An 18279-nucleotide genomic window follows, 5' to 3' on the forward strand; every position below is an offset into this window, starting at 1 on the left:
CCTTAAATGAAGTCCTTCAGCAGACTGCCAACTCTCTCCTTCTTTCTCAATAATAAAGACTTCCAGTTTTATTTCCCAGTCTCCCTTACGGCTAAGTGTGAACATTCTCCAGCCAGCAAGGTGTAGGTAAAATGTACGATGCATAGGAAGTGTCCTTAAAAGTAGGCGACATGCCCTTCTCATCCCCTTGTCTCCTCTCTGTTAGGTAAAATGTAGAGGTACTGACAGAGTCTGGAACAGGTATCTTGGAATACAAAGGTAACTTGGAAATGGAGGCCCACATAATTTAATGAACAACATGGAAGATGCCTGGGCTTCAAGGGGGCATACAAGCCCTGCTCCACATACCCAAATGTGTCCATGAGAGAAATAATCTATCTTACTGAAGTCAACACTTTACAGACTTTGTATTTTCTGTTATTTAACAACCAAAACTAATTCCAACTAATTCCTAATGCATATGGGCCTAGATTCATGAAGCAATTATGTACAATAACTAATACCTGTACCTACAATCTTGAAAATATGTAACATTACCTTTTTGTATATATATATATATTTTTTGAGACAGGGTCTCTCTGTCACACAAGCTGGAGTGCAGTGGTGCAATCACAGCTCTCTATAGTTTCACCTGTCAAGCTCAAGTGACCCTTTCACCTCAGCCTCCCCAGTACTGGGACTGTGGGCGTGTGCCGTCATGTGACTATTTTCCCTGTACACGGCGGGGTCCCACTATGTCGCCCAGGCTGGTCTCAAAACTCTTGTAATCTAGTACTTTGAGAGGCTGAGGTGGATGGATCATTTGAGGTCAGGAGTTCAAGACCAGCCTGGCCAACATGGTGAAACTCTGTCTCTACTAAAAATACAAAAATTAGCCAGGTGTGGTGGTGTGTGCCTATATTCCCAGCTACTCAGGAGGCTGAGGCAGAGAACTGCTTGAACTCGGGAGGTGGAGGTGGCAGTGAGCTGAGATCCAGCCTGGGGGACAAAGTGACCGTCCTTCTCAAACAAACAGAGTCTCTGGGCCAGCACAGTAGCTCACACCTATAATCCCAGCATTTTGGGAGGCAGAGGTGGGCACATCATTTGAGGTCCGGAGTTCAAGACCAGCCAGGTCAATATGGTGAAACCTGTCTCTGTCAAAAAATACAAAAATTAGGCCGGGCGCGGTGGCTCACGCTTGTAATCCCAGCACTTTGGGAGGCCGAGGCGGGCGGATCACGAGGTCAGGAGATTGAGACCACGGTGAAACCCCGTCTCTACTAAAAATACAAAAAATTAGCCGGGCGTGGTGGTGGGTGCCTGTAGTCCCAGCTACTCGGAGAGGCTGAGGCAGGAGAATGGCGTGAACCCGGGAGGCGGAGCTTGCAGTGAGCCGAGATTGCGCCACTGCACTCCAGCCTGGGCGACAGAGCGAGACTCCGTCTCAAAAACCAAAAAAAAACAAAAAAAAACCACAAAAATTAGCCAGGCGTGGTGGCACGTGCCTGTAGTCCCAGCTACTCGGGAGGCTGAGGCACAAGAATCACTTGGACTCGGGAGGTGAATGTAGCAGTGAGTTGATCATGCCACTGCACTGCACTCCCGCCTGGGCAACAGAGTAAGACTCTGTCTCAGAAAAAAAAAAAGAGTCTCTGGAGGCACCCAAAATCTCTACAATCGTTGGATATGGGAATGTAATCTGTAAGCCATTTACAGTAAATCATCTTTTTTTTTTTTTTTTTTTTTTTTTGAGACGGAGTCTCGCTCTGTCGCCCAGGCTGGAGTGCAGTGGCGCAATCTCGGCTCACTGCAAGCTCCGCCTCCCGGGTTCACGCCATTCTCCTGCCTCAGCCTCTCCGAGTAGCTGGGACTACAGGCACCCGCCACCACGCCCGGCTAATTTTTTGTATTTTTAGTAGAGACGGGGTTTCACCGTGGTCTCGATCTCCTGACCTCGTGATCCGCCCGCCTCGGCCTCCCAAAGTGCTGGGATTACAAGCGTGAGCCACCGCGCCCAGCCTAGTAAATCATCTTAATATAACATGATATAGCAATAAAATAAACAGTGAAACCAAAGTTACTAGTAATATGGACACACATAAATATTTTAGTCTCAAAATCAGAATGACACTAGAATGACATAAGACGTCACAACACCAAGATGAACTAAGAGAACATTTTTTTCTTTTGAGACAGTCTTACTCTGTTGCCCAGGTGGGAGTGCAATGGTGCAGTCTTGGCTCACTGCAACCCCTGCCTCCCAGGTTCAAGCTATTCTCCTGCCTCAGCCTCCTGAGTAGGTGGGATTACAGATGCCCGCCACACCTGGCTAATTTTTGTATTTTTTAGTAGAGATGGGGTTTCACCATCATGTTGGCCAGGCTGGTCTTGAACTCCTGACCTCATGATCTGCCTATCTCGGCCTCCCAAAGTGTTGGGATTACAGGCATGAGCCACCACGCCCGGAGAGAACACAGTATTTTTATATCATGATTAAATATTTCAAAAGCCTCCAAAGCACTCAAGAGCCATATCTAATTCTATGCATTATACACAATACTTATTATATTCAATGATAAAATAATAAAAACATGCAAAATATTCCGTGAGAAAGGGCAATTACTAAAAAAATTTGCATAATAGCTCTGTTGCCCAGGCTGGAGTGTAGTGGTGCGATCTCGACTCACTGCAACCTGCACCGCCCAGGGTTAAGCTATCCTCCCACCTCTGCCTTCTGAGCAGCTGGGATTACAGGCATGCACTACCACACCCAGCTAATTTTTTGTATTTTCAGTAGAGACGGGGTTTCACTATGCTGCCCAGGCTGGTCTCAAACTCCAGAGCTCAAGTGATCTGCCCACCTTGGCCTCCCAAAGTGCTAGGATTACAGGCCTGAGCCACTGCACCCAGCAAATACTTATTATATTCAATGATAAAATATTAAAAACAAGTACAACATTCAGTATGTACAATTACTAAAAAATACAGAATGACAATACTCAATGGACATGACTTATATTAAAAGGAAAAAAACTCTTCTAAAGCTTAATCTAAATATACAGGCATTGTTCTTTTCACTGAGAAGCATCCCAGTAAAACATACCTTATCTCCATCCATAAATCGTTGTTTTTCTGTGATGTTTAGTATTTCCACAGGCACATCAAGTTCAGATCTTGACTCATAAGATATGCTTCCATCATCATTGCTCACAACCCGTCCCTTGCGGCCAGTCATCTGAGAAGCCAAACAATGTCATTACAATGAAGGTACCTGACTGCGGTGGACAGACTCAATGCCTCTTTCCTTGAAGACACATGGGAGATAAAAGCACAGGCTGTGCTGCACCACGCACTGAAGGATACAGAACACTGCAACACAGTCCCTGGAAAAACCTTGACACATGGCCACAATCACAAAAGATGCGTGACAAGCGTAGTAACTAGGACCAGTGGCTTGGGACAGACACTCAGATACTGGAGGCAGCAGTTCATTGGATGTAGGATGGCAACTAAAGTAGAACAAGAATTCTATAATCTAAGAAATTGAGATTATTATGTGAAGATAGTCAAAATACAACTCATTTTACAGGGGTTCAAATGGCAAAAATGTCACCAAGAGATACAGGCCTATTTACCTCGGCAACGTTCTCAGGGCCACCAAGTTCATCGATAAGTTCATCCAGGGTATTAGGGGGGAGGTCTTCAGCTAATTTTTCTAGCTTATCAAGCAGGTCTTTCTTCATCTGCTGAGCCCTTTCCACAGCATCCTGACTTGTTATAAGGCTATTGTTACTGTTGGTGTTACTGTTAGCTAGATAAAGAACATTTGTTAAAAGTTAGTACAAAGTTTAAATATTTTTGTTTAAAAGAGTATTTCAAAAAGGAAGTTTCTATATGGATACCTGGTGTACTGTTAGGAGCAGGTGAGATAACTGGTGTAGATGAAAAACTAGGTCGTTTTGATCCAAGACCTGATGCTAATAAGGCACTTTGAATAGAATCTGGATCTATACTTTTCTTCTTTTTTTTCTCTTTGTTTTTCTTGTGGTCTTTTCTGATTAACCAGGGATCTGAGTGTTAAGGAAAGATTGATGTCAAATCATTTGTTAAAACAAGTACAGAATCTTCAAAGGAAACAACCTGTGAATTTTTTTTTTTTTTGAGACTATGTTTCACTGTTGTAGCCCAGGCTGGAGTGCAATGGCACAATCTCGGCTTACTGCAATCTCCACCTCCTGGGTTCAAGTGATTCTCCTGCCTCAGCCTCCTGAGTAGCTGGGATTACAGGTATGGGCCACCACACCTGGCTAATTTTGTATTTTTAGTAGAGATGCGGTTTCTCCACGTTGGTCAGGCTGGTCTCCAACTCCCAGCCTCAGGTGATCCGCCCACCTCAGCCTCCCAAATGCTGGGATTACAGGCATGAGCCACCGCGCCCGGATGAAATTTTTTATATTGCTAACTGATAACTTATCACCACCTACGTTGGTCCATCCATACACCATGGGGTACAAATCCATGTTTTCAAGTTAAAAATAACTGCACAAAGCTGAGGTTATCTTCTCACATATACGAGGCTCAAACCTCCAGAAGGCAGATAAGCCTGGAGCTTTCCACCAAGCAAAGATTATAATCTGTGTGGTCATTTGTACTGTACAGAAGAAAAGGTTTCATTCCCATTTTCAAATATACTGAAATAGTATACGCTTTCGTGTATATTTAATATACTGAACTTACCATTTTCATCATCCTCACTAGACTCATCTCTAAATGGGTTGAAATCATCATCATCTCCAGAACTCATGTTTTTAGAGCTCTCATAGTCACTTTCTTCATTATCAGAGGCATCAGATGCACTTCCACTGTCGTCAGAACTGCTACCAGTAAGGCCACCTACTTTTCGTGCTTTTTTGGCTTCTCGAGTTATTTCTTCACCTACCCTCAGCCACAAACAACAGAGTCAGCCCAAATTCAATGTTTCTTAAGATCCAGTACATCATATGTAGTTCATAAATTAATTCAAATGAAAAGTGCAGAGGAAAAGTATTTATGTAAGTCAAAAAACAAACAGAATTCACAAACCAGCGCTAACCTTTTGGACTCCCATAAAAAATAAGGTTATAAACATTTATTCTGAAGAAGAAATTGGATACAGAAGTACTAAGTCAAGACTGCCTTCAAGTGCACAAGTTTCAAGACAAATTCAGGACAACAGAGTAAAAGCAGAACCTCTGGCATAGTCACAATTTGACTGTGTATCAGATTTGAGAAGAGGCCTAATAATTACAGGTTTATAGACATAGAATACTTAGAAAATCAATAGAAAATCAATTTATAAAACCTTTTTATTTTTGGAGACAGGGCCTCACTGTTGCCCAAGATGGAGTGCAGTGGCACAATCATAGCTCACTGCAGCCTCGACTTCCCTGGCTCATGTGATCCTCCCACCTCAGCCTCCCAAGTACCTGGGACTACAGGCACATGCCACCATGACCAGATATTTTTTTTTTCCCCCGACAGTGTCTACTCTGTCTCCCAGGCTAAAGTGCAGTGGCATAATCTTGGCTCACTGCAACCTCCACCTCCCAAGTTCAAGTGATTCTAACGCCTCAGCCTCCCATGTAGCTGGGATTATAAGGCGCCCCTGCCACCAGGCCTGGCTAAGTTTTGTATTTTAAGTAGAGATGGGGTTTCGCCATGTTGGCCAGGCTGGTCTCGAACTCCTGACCTCAGGTGATCCGTCTGCCTCAGCCTCCCAAAAAGCTGGGATTACAGGCGTGAGCCACTGTGCCAGGCGAGAAGTCAACTTCTAAAACCGAAACAGGACTGGGCGGGATGGCTCACACCTGTAAGCCCAGCACTTTGGGAGGCCTAGGTGGGCGCATTGCTTAAGCTCAGGAGTTCGAGATCAACCTGGCCAACATGGTGAAACCCCGTCTCTACTAAAAATACAAAAATTAGCAGGGCATGGTGGTGCATGTCTGTAATCCCAGCTCCTTGAACCCAAAAGGCAGAGGTTGCAGTGAGCCAAGATGGTGCCACTGCACTCCAGCCTGGGTAACGGAGACCTTGTCTCAAAAAAAAAAAAAAAAAGCTCTTTTAAAGAAGACTACTGAAACACCCAGCTCTCTATATATTAAAGAACAAGTCTGACAATACAAAGACACAGGTTTTAGTTCCCATGAATCATTAACTATCTCTGTGAACCTAGGAAAACTCTTTAACCTTTAAATCTCTCTGTGCTTTAATGACCTCGGTCTATAAAATTAGAAAAATAAGGCTGGGCGCGGTGGCTCACGCTTGTAATCCCAGCACTTTGGGAGGCCAAGGCGGGCGGATCACAAGGTCAGGAGATCGAGACCATGGTGAAACCCCGTCTCTACTAAAAATACAAAAAATTAGCCGGGCGTGGTGGCGGGCGCCTATAGTCCCAGCTACTCGGAGAGGCTGAGGCAGGAGAATGGCGTGAACCCAGGAGGCGGAGCTTGCAGTGAGCCGAGATCGCGCCACTGCACTCCAGCCTGGGTGACAGAGCGACACTCCGTCTCAAAAAAAAAAAAATAAAATAAAATAAAATAATAATAATAATATTGGAAAAATAAGACCTAATTTCATATGGACCTCTGCCAGGTTATGTGATAGAATGTATATAGCCAAGTGCTTAACACACTGCCAAGCACCAGTGAATTGCTCAATTCCTAATTTAAAACGGGGATAACTTGTGCATTCAAAATTGTACAAGTGACAGTGAAAATTTGGAACCATTTGTGTGAATTCACGGAAGGCAGTTCATTCCCAAAATATAGCCACTTTAAAATGCTTATCTTTGTGGTATTTTCGACATCAACTATTTTTTCTTTTTTCTTTTTTTCGAGACGCAGTCTCGCTCTGTTGCCCAGGCTGGAGTGCAGTGGCGCTATCTCAGCTCACTGCAAGCTCCACCTCCTGGGTTCACGACATTCTCCTGCCTCAGTCTCCAGAGTAGCTGGGACTACAGGTGCCCACCATGATGCCCGGCTAATTTTTTGTATTTTTAGTAGAGACAGGGTTTCACCATGTTAGCCAGGATGGTCTCGATCTCCTGACCTCGTGATCTGCCCACCTCAGCCTCCCAAAGTGCTGGGACTACAGGTGTGAGCCACTGCGCCCGGTCTATTTTTTCTTTTTTAAAGTACTCACCTTTCCGCTTCTTTATTTTATTTTCTTTACAAGGACTATCTCTTGGTGAACTGTTGTTACTTGGAGCTGTCAAATCGATTCCTAGTAAACTATAAAGTTTTTTCCTGTCTGGAGCAGGAAAATGTTTTTCAATGAGTGACTGCAATACACCTCTGTAGGAGAGAAACAGCGACAATTACTGCTTCAGTTGACAAAATAATTATATGTAAAGTATTATTAAATATATTGAAATATATCTTGTTCAGTTTTACAAAATACTGATAAACAAGCTCAAATAAATTTTAATTTTCTAGCCCAAAGCTGTCCAACTAAATAAGAATGCAAGCCAAACCACATACACAATTATTGTATTTTCTGGTAGCCTACATTAAAAAAGTAAAAAAAGCCGGGCACGGTGGCTCACGCCTGTAATCTCAGCACTTTGGGAGGCCGAGGCTGGCAGATCACGAGGTCAGGAGATCGAGACCATCTTGGCTAACATCGTGAAACCCCACCTCTGCTAAAAATACAAAAAATTAGCCGGGCGCGGTGGCGGGTGCCTGTAATCCCAGCTACTCGGCAGGCTGAGGCAGGAGAATGGCGTGAACCTGGGAGGTGGAGCTTGCAGTAAGCCGAGATAGCGCCACTGCAGACCGGCCTGGGCTAAAGAGCGAGACTCTGTCTCAAAAAAAAAAAAAAGTAAAAAAATAAATAAAACTGGTGGAACTAATTTCAATAATACATTTTATTTAACTCAATATACCATGTCAACACGTATGTTTTACATTATTTTCTCTTAAGGAGTCTTTGAAACCTGGCTCAGTACACATATAATAACATCTCAATATGGATCAGTCATTTCAAAGGCTCAATAGCCACATGTGACAAGTGGCTGCCATTCCGGACACAGTAGTTCTAGGCAATTATGTACAGAAAAATATAGATTAGCAGGTGTATGTCTTTCTTTTTTCTTTTTTTTTTTTTTGAGACAGAGTCTCTCTGTCACCCAGGCTGGAGTGCAATGGTGCAATCTCGGCTCACTGCAACCTCTGCCTCCTTGGTTCAAGCAATTCTCCTGCCTCAGCCTCTCCAGTAGCTGGGATTACAGGTGCCCGCCACCACGCCTGGCTAGTTTTTGTATTTTTAGTAGAGACGGGGTTTCACCGTGTTGGCCAGGCTGGTCTCAAACTCCTGACCTCTGGTGATCTGCCCGACTCAGTCTCCCAAAGTGCCTGGATTACAGGCATGAGCCCCATGTATTGCTTTTAAAAGGAGCATCTGAATGCATCCCAAGGCACAAAATAGTAGAGCAGCAAGTTTATTTTGCTCAGTTTACTACCAGAGTTTAAATTTGGAGGTTAGGCAAACTAAAAGCAATGCCTAAAACATTTTAAAATCTATTTCTGAAGATCTCATGCTTATTTTCAACTTTTAAAGTAGACTTTATTTATTTTTTTTAGAGACAGGGTCTCACTCTGCCGCCCAGAGTGGAGTGTAGTGCAGTGGTGCAATCTTGGCTCACTGCAACCTCCACCTCACGGGTTCAAGGGATTCTCCTGCCTCAGCCTCCAGGTAGGTGGAACTACAGGGCGTGTGCCACCATGCCCAACTAATTTTTTTATTTTTAGTTGAGATGCGGTTTCACCATTTTGGCCAGGCTGGTCTCGAACTACCGACCTCAAGTGATGCGCCCACGTTGGCCTCCCAAAGTGCTGAGATTACAGTTGTGAGCCACCATCCTCAGCCAACTTATAAAGTAGACTTCGTTATATTAGGACAAACTATAGTTACTGTTCCTGTGGATAATGGTAGTTTCAAATACAGTACACTAAAACTGAAACTAAACCAAGCTGTCACAGATTTCCAAGATGTACAAGACAAACAAAATCAAGCCCTTCTGTTAGTTCACACACTCTGTGAAATATTGGCAAAATGCTTAACATTTTAGGATTATGAGATTTCTGTTATTGTTTTCCAATAGATACACTGTTACAGAAAAGCAGAAAACTCAGATCAAGAAAACTTAAAGATGATGCAGGTGAATCAAAAGTTTTGTCTCCAGGAAATGCCCACATTGGAACTAATGTAAGTAAGAACTCAAAAAGAAAAACAAAAACATTACTTGGCAGTTGAAACAAAATCATTCAATTCTCCCCCGCCCTCTTCCAAAGCTTCTAATGTTCTAGCTTCTCCTGTAGACTGCAGACCAATTACAACACACTGGAGAAAAAAGAAAACATGTTAATTACAAGTAATAATGTTTGTGGCTTCTTACCAAGACACATTTTAAACATTTAGCTAAACAAAGATTTCAAACAAGAATGTCCTCATTATTATAAAACACACATTTGTTTTACTTATTTCTTCTATATATTTGAGACAGGTTACGTGTCAAAAATTTAGGCAGGAGATAGGATTACAGACAGTAGTAAGCATGAGTGAAACCCTTGCCCTTGTAGAGTTTATAGTATCTTATGCTTTAAGTAGTTAAATATTCACCAAAAAGAAAAAACCTTAATCCAATACACATCCATATGTTACCAGTGCTAACAGCTACGGATGACCAATTATGGCGATGTTTACTTTGTCATACTTTTCTGAACTCTCTAAATGCTCTAAGCAGGCATTGCTTTTGTAATTTTAAGAAATGTATTTTTTAGAAGTTTTACTATCCTTTAGGAAAACCAGATTTTACAAGCAGAAAACCTCAGCACCCACAAAGACTAAACAACATAACCCCAAAACAATCTCTTAATGAGTTCTTCTACTTACTTTTCCATTCTTGATTTCCTCTCGAGCTAGTTGCACAACCCTTTTAACTTTGGATGCTATGCATAAGTATTTGAAAAACCTCTGGTGAGCAGACCAGAACTGACCCCACATGGACTTCTTCATTCGTTGCTCGGCATCAATCAGATCTGCAGCTTGCTGAAACCGCTCTCTCGCGATGACCCACTGAAGATACATAATCAACATTTTAGACACTTCATCTTTGAGTCTAGTTATTTAAAAATACCAATTAAATCAAAATAATGTTAAGTGTAAGACCATTTAACATTAATAAATCATCTTTAGTAACTTGGGAATCTATTTCTCAGGATACTCACACAGTTGTCTCAAGTTTCTTATTACCTAATGCAGTCATTTTAGAAAATAATGTGATTTTAAGAACTATGCAACTGAAATAAATGGCTATAACTTATCAATTACCTTAACAAAATGAAAACATGGACAATCTGAAATATAAGAACATTGGTTAGGCCAGGCGCAGTGGCTGATGCCTGTAATCCCAGCACTTTGGGAGGCTGAGGCAGGTGGATCGCTTGAGCCCAGGAGTTCCAGATCAGGCTGGGCAACACTGTAAAACCTCATCTCTACCAAAAAATACAAAAATTAGCTAGGCACATTGACACGTGCCTGCAGTCCCTGCTACTCAGGAGGCAGAGTTCAGAGGACTCCTTGAACCTGGGAGGTAGAGGTTGCAGTAAGCCAAGATCACACTACTGTACTCCAGTCTAGGCGACAGAGTAAGACTCTGCTTCAATTAAAAAAAAAAAAAAAAAAAAAAAAAACCAAAACCAAAAAAACCACATTGCTTAAACAGCCTATCATATGGTAACTCATCTGGTTTTTTTTTGTTTTTGTTTTTGTTTTGCGATGGAGTCTCCCTCTGTTACCCAAGCTGAAGTGCAGTGGCACCATCTTGGCTCACTGCAACCTCCGCCTCCTGGGTTCAAGCGATTCTCCTGCCTCAGCCTCCCCAAGTAGCTGGCACTACAGGCACGCGCCACCACGCCCAGCTAATTTTTTTTCGTATTTTTAGTAGAGACGAGGTTTCAACATGTAGGCCAGGCTGGTCTTGAACACTTTTTTTTTTTTTTTTTTGGAGACAGAGTCTCGCTGTAGCCCAGGCTGGAGTGCAGTGGTGCGATCTCAGCTCACTGCAGGCTCCGCCCCCTGGGGTTCACGCCATTCTCTTGCCTCAGCCTCCCGAGTAACTGGGACTACAGGTGCCCGCCACCTCGCCTGGCTAATTTTTTTGTATTTTTAGTAGAGATGGGGTTTCACTGTGTTAGCCAGGATGGTCTCGATCTCCTGACCTCGTGATCCGCCTGCCTCGGCCTCCCAAAGTGCTGGGATTACAGGCGTGAGCCACCGTGCCCGGCCTGGTCTTGAACTCTTGACCTCAGGTGACCTGCTCGCCTCAGCCTCCCAAACTGCTGAGGCATGAGACACTGTGCCTGGCTTCATCTGTTGTTTTATAGTAGAAATACATTCCCATGGGCAGGAGGCATCGCAATCGCCAAAACTAACAAACATTATCAAATACATTAAATAAATACTAGGAATTAAGAAAAATTCCTCACCAGCTTGACGGCTTTGTTATACATTTTAACATAGCTCTGAGAAAGAAGAACTTCCTCAATTTTGAAGGTCACTCCAGTAAAGCTCAGCTGTCGAGCAATGTACATTCCTCTGAGCTTCATATCCATAGCAACTATTTCCATGGCACCAACTCCTCTGAATAAAATTAAAACATACAGTAACTACCAATACAGTAGAATTTTAACATACAGAGAATGGGCTTTAGGAATAACACATTTCTTAGATTGCTACTGAGAAGAATATATACCGTAAACTGCATTACCTCCGTTCTACTGCTTGAATAAAATCACTGAATTCTCTAAATGGAGTACCCTCACCCCATATGCCAAGACGGTTCATATAGGCCATGTTGCGTGGTTCAGAAGCACCTGAAAATCCCACAAATGAAATATATTATAGTTGAAAAAATAACCTACAATATATATTTTTAAATAAATAAATACTCACCAGTTGCACTAGCATAAACAACTCTGGCTTTTGGCAATTTGTTCTGAAGCTCTAAAACTGCTAAGCCTGTCTTGGTTGGCTTTGAAGAACCAACAGGACATAAGTTTTTGGCTTTATGACACTCATCAAACACTATCTAAATGGAATGAATTAAGGAATGTATCACATTAGTATTAAGAATCTCTAGTCTTTCAAGAAGAGTTAACTTTTATTTCCCTGAGGCCTTCTGATTGCCTACTTCATGACTGCAAATACAAAGGAAGTCCTATGGGCCTTTCCCCAGTTACATCCTCCTCCCTCTCTAGCCTCAAAGACATTCACTGAATTTGGAATTTAAACCAGCAATTTGCCTCTAAATTAAAACAGAGAAAAGAACCCACTGCAGCAAGAAGTTGTTATCTGGTAACCTGTAAAAGTAGAAGCATGACTGGTAACCAATTTAATCAGCATTACAAAAAGTGATGTTCCTCACGCAGGACAGTTAAAAGACATACTGTGAACAAGTTTGGGACCACTAAGTTCTAACAGTTTTCTTTCCCTTAGTCTTCTCGCGTATTCTGCTATGTAAATATGCAATGTTAATCCTCAAAAGGGGAATACGGTATTCAGTATTCCTCATATCTATTAACATTTTTCTAAACCGGAGGTTAAACATTGGTCTCCTGAAAGGTAAAAAACCGAATCAACTTTCCAATCCCTTTGGACTCTAGGTAATCATTAAAGTTTTCACTCCAGCAATTCGTTTAATCTCAAGATTCCTGTTTCCCAAAGGTCTACCCTTTTATAATTTTCTTGTCGTTAAAAAATAGAAAAATATTTGCCATAAAGGATACCACTCCATCGAAGTCATCACCGCACCAATGCAGAAGTTGTTTTAACCTAGTTTTATACTTGCCGCCAGACTGGCTTTCACCAATAAGTGAAGAGTAAGTAGCAAAAATAACACCCTTTTTCACACTCCCATTATGTTTGGAAGAAATTTTTCCGTATTTAAACTAAAAAAGAAAAGAAAAGAATTTAGTTAATTAGTATACCTTTCTCTCTGAAACATTTATCCCAACTAAACATTCACAAGCAGGAACTCTTGTTAGCCCATGACAGGCTTCAGAAAATGCAAAAGTACAGAGACACAAATTTATTTGTATAAATGTACACAACCCAAACATACAACTTTATGGTACAAAAATCCAGTTTTTGGTAGGGCACAGTGGCTCACATCTGTAATCCCCACACTTTGGGAGGTAAAGATGGGTGGACTGCTTGAGCTCAGGAGTTCCAAGACCAGCCTGGCCAACATAGTGAAACCCCATCTCTACAAAATATACAAAAATTAGCCAGGTATCATGGCGCATGTCTGTAGTCCCAGCTACCACAGAGGCTGAGGTGGGAGAGTTGCTTGAGCCTGGGAGACAGAGGTTGCAGTGAGCTGAGATTGCGCCACTGCACTTCAGCCTGGGCAACAGAGCTGAGATCTTTTTTTTTTTTCAAATCCAATTTTCAAAGTCTTAAAAACTTTATCACCACAAAAAAAACACATTAAAAACCAGACAAACTCCCCTATAAGAAAAGTCACAATTTACAAACACTTATTGTGCACTTACTATATGCAAAACACTGTGATTAATTTCTGATACATAAGAATTATGAGTAGTTGTTAATGTGCCTTTCTAATACTACTCTGAAATAAAAAAAAAAAATTCTAGATGCCACTTACATCCTTTTAGTTCTGAATTGTATACAGTCATTCAAGACACAGTACTTTATAGCTACAAATCCACCCAGTAAAACCCACCCTAACAAGCCACTGTTTAGGGCAACACTGAATTCAACTTAGGACTCACCATGGGAAGTATAGGTGCAGTTACTTATTTTCAAAGGGCTACTAGGGAGGCCCTTCCAGGAACCCTATCAGTCTATTTTAACCTTATAACACCAACAACTGGTGCATGCATAGTAAGTCAATAAAGATTTGCTAACTGAACCTTAACATTCTAAAACACACTGGCACACGTTGTCTTTCAGCTTACAGAATTGTTTTCACATGAGCAGAGGTATGGGTAACTCAAGTCCATTAGCTGTACAAATACTGAAACCAGCCTGCCCAAGCCATAACTATCTACATCGCATATGATTTGGTGACCTATAGTGCAAGGTATGCCACCTGTCTAAACTGCATCCTTATGGCATACAAACTATAAAAGAAACATAAAAATAACACTGAAAATTGAGAGAATCAACTGGTATGCACTGTACACTTAAGAGCACATCTCAATTTGCACTGGTCATTTACACTACTCAATAGCCACATGTGATGAGTGGCTACTGCCTGTCAGTGTTTAGCACATAGGAATCCACAAACCAACAATAGTTGCTAGCACTCACTATGCTTTCTGTGGAGTAACATCAAAGTTTTCCAAAAAGTTTCCCCTTATATACATAGCTATTATTTTCATCTCATAGATGAGTCAGTATTTATTGAATGACCAACTGAATAAAAAGATTTCATACCTTATTTAATGAATGAACCAAAATGTTTTTTGCTCCAATATCCCTTAAATCTCTTTCAGCATCATACTTTAAGTCATTTGAAACACTAAACCTGCCAAAATATTAAAAAGCACAAATTAAATACAAATTATATCATTCTAGAATTCAGGAATTAATAAAGCCAGGTCTTGACACTTAAACAAAAAAAAAAAAAAGAAAAAGAAAATACACTTACTCATTAAAACCCATCCCACTGAGTGCACTGGCTCACACCCGTAATCCTAGCACTTTGGGAGCCTGAGGCAGGAGGACTGCTTGAGCCCAGGAGTTCGAGACCAGCCTGAGCAACACAAGAAGAGCCCGTATCTACAAAAAATTAGCCAAGCATGGTAGTGCACGCCTGTAGTCCCACCTACTCCAGAGGCTGAGGCAGGAGAATTGCTTGAGCCCCTGAGGTAGAGGCTGCAGTGAACCATGAATATGCCACAGCACTCCAGCCTGGGTGACAAAGATCCTGTTGATGGGGAAGGAGGATCCCATCCCCACATGCTAAAATAATTACTCACTAACAAAACCTTCCATAGCCAGTTTTTTAATTTTTATTCATTTTTTTTGAGACAAGTCACACTCTGTCACCCAGGCTGGAGTGCAGTGGAACAATCTCGGCTCACTGCAAGCTATGCCTCCCGGGTTCACGCCATTCTTCTGCCTCAGCCTCCTGAGTAGTTGCGACTACAGGCACCCACCACAACGCCCGGCTAATTTTTTGTATTTTTAGTAGAGATGGAGTTTCACTGTGTTAGCCAGGATGGTCTCCATCTCCTAACCTCGTGATCCGCTGCACCCGGCCCACAGCCAGTTTTTAAACACTTACCACAATGCTCGTTTTCTACTCAACAAATAATTTTCATAGATGATTCCTGCTATCGTCCTTCCTTTTCCTACACCAGCACCATCACCTATTAAGAAGCCAGCACGATCTCCATTAGGTAGGAAAGTTTCATGTTGCTGAAAAACAAAACACTGGTAATTGATATAATCCTTCAGATATTTTGGTGATCAATCTTTCATACCCTGTTTTAGGAATAGGAATATATTGATGTCATATTTTTTGTTTTGTATATGTATTTTGTGACTTTATTTTTACATAAATTTCATAGAGTTTTGGATTTTTTTTTTTGAGATGGAGTCTCACTCTGTCGCCCAGGCTGGAGTGCAGTGGCGCGATCTTGGCTCACTGCAACCTCTGCCTCCCGGGTTCACGCCATTCTCCTGCCTCAGCCTCCTGAGTAGCTGGGACTACAGGCACCCGCCACCACGCCTGGCTAATTTTTTGTGTTTTTAGTAGAAACGGGGTTTCACCATGTTAGCCAGGATGATCTCCATCTCCTGACCTCGTGATCTGCCCGCCTCAGCCTCCCGAAGTGCTGGGATTACAAGCACGAGGCACTGCACCCAGCCAAATTTTATAGTTTTGGCTTTTAATGTGGATACTTTCTTTTTTCTTTTTTTGAAACAGAGTCTCGCTCTGTCACCAGGCTGGAGTGCAGTGGCACAATCTCGGCTCACTGCAACCTCCAACTTCCTGTTCAAGCTATTTTCCTGCCTCAGCCTCCCAAGTAGCTGGGATTACAGGCACACGCCACCACACCCAGTTATTTTTTTGTATTTTTAGTAGACAGGGTTTCACCACATTGACCAGGATGGCCTTGATCTCCTGACCTCATGATGCGCCCGCCTCGGCCTCCCAAAGTGCTGGGATTACAGGCCTGAGTCACCGTGCCCAGCTTAATGTGAATACTTTCTACATATTTACCGTATATTATTTCCTGCTACTCTCCCATGCACCAGGTAATGAAAGTTAACAAATTGGTGAGGAGCCCGCCATACCCCTTATCAACACTTGCAGAATCAAATGAAGTTTTTTTTTTTTGTTTTTGAGACATTTCGCTCTTGTTGCCCAGGCTAGAGTGCAATGGCACAATCTCGGCTCACCACAACCTCCACCTCCTGAGTTCAAGTGATTCTCCTGCCTCAGCCTCCCGAGTAGCTGGGATTACAGGCATGTGCGACCACACAGAGCTAGTTTTTGTATTTTTAGTAGAGACGGGGTTTCACCACGTTGGCCAGACTGGTATCGAACTCCCGACCTCAGGTGATCCGCCAGCCTCAGCCTCCAGCCTCCAAAAGTGCTGGGATTACAGGCATGAGCCACTGTGCCCGGCCAGTGTTTTTTTTTCTGTTTTGAGACACAGTCTCACTCTGTCGTCCAGGCTGGAGTGCAGTGGCACAATCTCAGCTCACTGCAACCTCCACCTCCTGGGTTCAAGTGATTCTCCTGACTTAGCTTCCCGAGTAGATGGGACTACAGGTGAGCACCACCATGCCTGGCTAAGTTTTGTATTTTTGGTAGAGACAGGGTTTCACCACGTTGGCCAGGCTGGTCTCAAACTCCTGACCTCAGGGTGACCTGCCTGCCTCGGCCTCCCAAAGTGCTGGCATTGGGCCGGGCACGGTGGCTCACACCTGTAATCCCAGCACTTTGGGAGGCCGAGGTGGGTGGATCATGAGGTCAGGAGATCAAGACCATCCTGGCTAACACGGTAGAACTCCATCTCCACTAAAAATAGAAAAAATTAGCCAGGCGTGGCGGCAGGCACCTGTAGTCCCAGCTACTCCGGAGGCTGAGGCAGAAGAATGGTGTGAACCTGCGAGGCAGAGGTTCCAGTGAGCCAAGATCGCACCACTGCACTCTAGCCTGGGCGACACAGCAAGATTCCATCTCAGAAGAAAAAAAAAGAAGTTCTGGGATTAAAGGTGTGAGCCACCATGCCCAGCCAAATTAAAAGTTTTATATCACACAAAATATGGAGGATAAACGCTATTTTGGTCATTACTTATTTTACAGATATGGAATATGACTGAAATCATTTCAAGACAACTGTTTACCTCACATCGTTTTAAAAGCCCACACAACACCCCCACTGTCCAATAATATCACAGTTTATGCAATTACCCCCCAATAATGTGGATGCTCAAATCTTTTCCAGCTGGGGGGACAAAAGGTACAACAAATATCATTCTGCATTTTTTTTTTTTTTTTTGAGACGGAGTCTCGCTCTGTCGCACAGGCTGGAGTGCAGTGGCGCAATCTCGGCTCACTGCAAGCTCCGCCTCCTGGGTTCCCGCCATTCTCCTACCTTAGCCTCTCCGAGTAGCTGGGACTACAGGCGCCCGCCACCACGCCCGGCTAATTTTTTTGTATTTTTAGTAGAGACGGGGTTTCACCATGGTCTCAATCTCCTGACCTCGTGATCCGCCCGCCTCGGCCTCCCAAAGTGCTGGGATTACAAGCCTGAGCCACCACGCCCGGCCGCATATGTTCTTATCTAACAGTTCAAGGCAACACACTCCTAGAAACGGGTATATATACACACACATATACATACATGTAATTTTTTTTTTTTTTTTTTTTTTGAGACAGGGTCTCGTTCCCATCACCCAGGCTGGAGTGACAAGATCACAGCTTATTGCAGCCTCGACTTCCCGGGCTGAGGTGATTCCCCTACCGCAGCCACCCGAGAAACTGGGACTATAGGCGTGTGCCACTACACTCAGCTAATTTTTTGTATTTTTCGTAGACATGATATTTCACCATGTTATCCAGACTGGTCTTGAACTCCTGGGCTCAACCAATATACCCACCTCAGCCTCCCAAAGTGCTGGAATTGCAGACATGAGCCACTGCGCCCGGTCGATATACATATTTGTAATTTTAATAGATATTCCCAGGAAATTCCAAGAAAGTTATAACATTTG

At 42.9% G+C, this 18279-nt stretch overlaps 1 protein-coding gene across 6 annotated transcripts in view; it reads right to left on the bottom strand.

The window, feature by feature from the left end:
• The window catches only part of SBNO1 (strawberry notch homolog 1), an 80356-nt gene that overhangs the window by 29535 nt on the left and 32542 nt on the right, over window positions 1-18279 (bottom strand). For all 6 annotated transcript variants that reach the window (XM_030821604.1, XM_030821603.1, XM_030821608.1 and 3 more), the window contains 13 exons: window positions 15335-15468; window positions 14482-14572; window positions 12807-12968; window positions 11974-12109; window positions 11789-11894; window positions 11508-11661; window positions 9913-10095; window positions 9263-9360; window positions 7162-7313; window positions 4720-4917; window positions 3885-4052; window positions 3618-3793; window positions 3086-3217 (listed from right to left, as the gene is read on the bottom strand). In XM_030821604.1, coding sequence (XP_030677464.1) covers window positions 3086-3217; window positions 3618-3793; window positions 3885-4052; window positions 4720-4917; window positions 7162-7313; window positions 9263-9360; window positions 9913-10095; window positions 11508-11661; window positions 11789-11894; window positions 11974-12109; window positions 12807-12968; window positions 14482-14572; window positions 15335-15468 — 1890 coding nt within the window. The remainder of the gene's footprint in view (window positions 1-3085; window positions 3218-3617; window positions 3794-3884; window positions 4053-4719; window positions 4918-7161; window positions 7314-9262; window positions 9361-9912; window positions 10096-11507; window positions 11662-11788; window positions 11895-11973; window positions 12110-12806; window positions 12969-14481; window positions 14573-15334; window positions 15469-18279) is intronic.

Source organism: Nomascus leucogenys, chromosome 10, assembly GCF_006542625.1.
Source record: "Nomascus leucogenys isolate Asia chromosome 10, Asia_NLE_v1, whole genome shotgun sequence".
NCBI classification, from domain to species: Eukaryota; Metazoa; Chordata; class Mammalia; order Primates; family Hylobatidae; genus Nomascus; species Nomascus leucogenys.